At 38.0% G+C, this 4,589-nt stretch overlaps 1 protein-coding gene across 1 annotated transcript in view; it reads left to right on the top strand.

Moving 5' to 3' along the window:
- The window catches only part of MAP3K21 (mitogen-activated protein kinase kinase kinase 21), a 76,458-nt gene that overhangs the window by 33,156 nt on the left and 38,713 nt on the right, over positions 1 to 4,589 (top strand). The window contains exons 2-3 of the mRNA XM_019651796.1: positions 1,794 to 1,942; positions 2,729 to 2,904. Of these exons, the coding sequence (XP_019507341.1) occupies positions 1,794 to 1,942; positions 2,729 to 2,904 (325 nt within the window). The remainder of the gene's footprint in view (positions 1 to 1,793; positions 1,943 to 2,728; positions 2,905 to 4,589) is intronic.

Here is a 4,589-nt window from a genome sequence, read left to right on the forward strand (position 1 = left end):
ATGTATACACATTTTAAGAAAGGAAAAACCTGTAATAATATATATAGATAACAAAAGATGAATACAAGTCGTGTTTGACTTGTGCAATTAATTACAAGAGGTGCTTAAAGTGGTTACCATCAGCGTCCAGACACTTATGATTATGGTGAACTACTGCTTGAGTAGCGTTGATCAAAGTATTAACATCTTGGCACCTCAGTATACGTACATTCATGCAATTGATTACTACTCATCAATGAAAAGGAATGAAATCTTAGTCATTTGCGACAACATGGATGGACCTAGAGGGTATTATGCTAAGTGAAATAAGTCAGTCAGAGAACGACAAACACCATATGGTCTCATTTATATGTGGAACCTAAGAAACAAAATAAATGAACAAACAAATTACAAACAGACCCACAGATACAGAAAACAAACTGACGGTTGCCGGATGGGAAGGGGGTTGGGGGCATGGTGAAAAGGTGAAGGAATTGAGAAGTACAAATTGGTAGTTACAAAATAGTCACAGGAATGTAAAGTACATCATGGGGCATATAGTCAATAATATTGTAATAACTGTATGGTGCTGGGCGGGTACCAGACAGATCTGGGGGGAGCACTTCGTAAATTATATCAATGTCTAATCACTATGCTATACACCTGAAACTAATATAATTTAAATGTCAACTGTAATTGAAAAATAAGAAAAGTGAATTTGACTGTAGGGCTGTACTACTTATGTTAATAGAAAAACAAGAAAGTAAATGTGACTGTTCCTTATATGTTTATGTGTTTCAATTTAAAGACAAGTGGGTCACCTGGAGTGACTGATTTTTTGTGTGTATTAAAGTGTGCTTTATGGTTTGAAGAAGGTAAAAGGGAAACTAAGTTACTGACTGGTATTGTGGAAGCGAATCAATACATGTAATGTACACGCTTATTTCGAGGCTCCTTATACTATTAATACCTTAAAGCCTGTGAGGCAGGTGTGGAGTGAAACTTGGTCCTTGAGCTTCATTTTAAATGTTCATTTACAAGGCCTTATACTGTGTCTTTTCTCGGTGTCTGGAAACTGCTTTTGCCTTGAAGACCAAAAGCAGCGGAAAACCTACATCACATCTGCTGACACTTTGAAAGCACGGCAACTACAGTTGTTCTTAGCTTTTCACACCCGTTTCACTTTAGCCTCCTCCGTTACAAAATGATGTCACGTGCTACCAGCCAGCACAGGGAGGCCCACGTTGATTTCTTTGGTCCATTACCATTAAACAGGATAGTGAAAACATTAGTAGCATGTCTCCTGAAATACGAAGGGAGACGCAGAAAGATAAACAATTTCAAAAACCTTTAAATAGAATCCACGCGATTTGATCTCAGTCCCGTGGTGTGTAGCATGAGATTTCTGTGGGGCTAGAATCTTCATGTCCTAACAATCCTCAAGCGGGTTTATGTGGTGTGGAAACAATGAGGTAGAAGGACAAACATCAAAGCACCCACAATACTCCCAAAGTGTGGCCTGGTGTGGACCCTGCTAAATTCAATCATGTACTGCTCCTAAGTTTTCCTGTTTGGGAAGTAGTTTAAATTTGTCTTTCGAATGCACGGCTGATTTCTGTGAAGGAATGTGTCTGAGATGGGAACTAGAGGAGCACCTCTCTCTCCTTGGAATGAGGGCCACTTAGGGGCTCTGTTGGAAGAGAGAGGAGTCTTCCTAGGAGCTGGAGGAAAGTACTGATGCATTTATCCCAAGTGTGTCATAAGGAAAAGATAGTGTCTCACCCTTTTAACATTATGAAAACTTTGCTTTCTAGCTATGGAGTCCTCCTTTGGGAGTTGCTGACTGGAGAGGTCCCCTATCGTGGCATTGATGGCCTCGCTGTGGCTTATGGGGTGGCCGTCAACAAGCTAACACTGCCCATCCCATCCACCTGCCCCGAGCCGTTCACCAAGCTCATGAAAGGTCTCTGTGCACCATTGTCTGTGTGTCTCCGGGGAATCACCATCAGAACACCTCTTCTTTTTTTAACCCAAAGAGTAATTTCTGTCATTCTCATTTTCAAATGCTTTTAAGTACTTATATAAGACTTAGAAACCTTGTCTCTGATCTAAGATGTCAGGTCTGAGTAACTTAAAAACAGTCCAGTTTTATCGGTGACTCATTTATGTACAAAATTCGACTGACTGGTAATAAAGTTTTCACCAAGCACACTAGCAGAGTTCAAAGACAGTACTAAGCTGGCTCCCGATCTGCTATTTTAAATCCTACCTAATGTTCAAAAATGTTTTACCGTCTTAACTGGCATGGTTTGCCATGTCTTTATCTATTTAGTCCTTAGCTCTTAAAAATTAACTAACTCTTTTTATAAACAGCAAGTCAGCTTACTTCATGATGAGGCTATTTCTCAGAACCTTTCTTGTGATTATAATATTTTAGAGACTTTGGTTTTCTTGAGTTGAGTTGTGGAACTCTATCTCAGTAAATCATCTGGCCATCTGAGGCCCCAAAACACAGAGTTCCTGGTAAGACAAGGAAAGCACATATCCACACACTGATGTCATAAAATAGAGACAACAAGAGCTCTAATAGTAATTATCATGCATGCTGCTGACAGGGACACTGTGTAAAAGACAATGTTCAAAATCATTATCAGGAGATTTGTTAAATCTTCTGCATACACTATCAGCATGGGATGATAAGCTGAACTATGCTGAGAAACGAAATTAATGTGATTCTTGTTTATTTTAGAATGCTGGCAACAAGACCCGCATATTCGTCCATCATTTGCCTTAATTCTTGAACAGCTGACTGCTATTGAAGGGGCAGTTATGACTGAAATGCCTCAGGAATCTTTTCATTCCATGCAAGATGACTGGAAGCTGGAAATTCAACAGATGTTTGATGAGCTCAGAACAAAGGAAAAGGTGAGCTATATATATGTGAATTGCCTAATATACCCACATTTAGGAAGATGGTGGAAAACATGAGTCAAGAACCACTGTTAGCATTATTCTAAATTATTTTCATACATCGATATTTATTGAGTCTTGCCTTCTTGTTAAAACAAAGAAAACAGAACTGTACTCGAAATATGTAATTGGAAAACAACCTTTTATTTGGGGAATTTTGAAATGTTAAAAAAAAAAAGTAGAGAATAGCGTGATAAACCATTTGTATGCGTTAAACATGCTTCAGTAATTGTCAGTGTTTTGTCATTTTGTTCATCTCTTTTCCCCGTTATCNAAATAAGTGGAAGCAGATACCATGCTCATGGACAGGAAGAATGAACATCATTAAAATGTTCATACTACCCAAAGCAATCTATAGATTCAGTGCAATCCCTATCAAAATACCAATGTCATTTTTCACAAAACTAAAACAAATAATCCCAAGAAAGAAGAACAAAGTTGGAGGCATCACCCTACCTGATATCAAACTATACTACAAGTCCATTGTAATAAAAACAGTATGATACTGGCATAAAAACAGACATATAGATCAATGGAACAGAAGAGAGAGCCCAGAAGTAAACCCATGTGTATATGGTCAATTAATCTATGACAAAGGAGGCAAGAACATACAGCAGGTAGACAGTTTTTTCAATAAATGGTGTTGGGAAAACTGGACAGATACATGCAAAAAAATGAAACTGAACTACCTTCTTACTCCATATACAAGAATACATTCAAAATGGATTAAAGACGTAAGACCCAAAACCAAAAAACTCGTAGAAGAAAACAGGCAGTAAGCCCTCTGACATTGCTCTAAGTGATATCTATTTTTTTCTGATACGTCTCCTTGGGCAAGGGAAACAAAAGAAAAAGTTAACATATGGGACTACATCAAACTAAAAAGTTTTTGTGCAGCAAAGGAAACCATCAACAAATGGAAGACAACCCACTGAATAGTAGAAGATATTTGCCAATGATATATCTGATAAGGGGTTAATATCCAATATTTATAAAGAACTCATATAACTTAACACCAAAAATACAAACAGTCCAATTTAAAAATTGTCAGAGAACCTGAATAGACATTTCTCCAAAGAGGACATACGGATAGCCAATAGACATACGAAAAGATGCTCAACATCACTAATCATCAGAGAAATGCAAATTAAAATCACAATGAGATACCAGCTCACATCTGTCAGAATGGCCATGATCAATAAATCAACAAACAAGTGCTGGTGAGGATGTGGAGAAAAGGGATCCCTTGTGCTTTGTTGGTGGGATTGCAAATTGGTGCAGCCACTATGAAAACAATATGGAGGTTCCTCAAAAAATTAAAAATAGAACTACCTTATGACCCAGCAATTCCACTCCTGGGTATTTATCCGAAGAAATCCAAAATACTAATTCAGAAAGATATATGCACCCCCATGTTCATTGCAGTGCTTATTTACAATGGCCAATATGGAAGCAACCTAAGTGCCCATCAATAGACAAATAGATAAAGAGGAAGTGGCGAATGTGTGCATACGTGCGTGCGTGTGCGTGTGTGTGTATTGGTATATATTGAGTAATACAATTTTAATACAGTTTTCCTTTCTTATAGTGTGTACACAGACACACAGAGGGTGCCAAATGTTGCCTTACAGCTTCATCCT

This window comes from Hipposideros armiger, unplaced genomic scaffold, assembly GCF_001890085.2.
Source record: "Hipposideros armiger isolate ML-2016 unplaced genomic scaffold, ASM189008v1 scaffold_167, whole genome shotgun sequence".
NCBI lineage: Eukaryota > Metazoa > Chordata > Mammalia > Chiroptera > Hipposideridae > Hipposideros > Hipposideros armiger.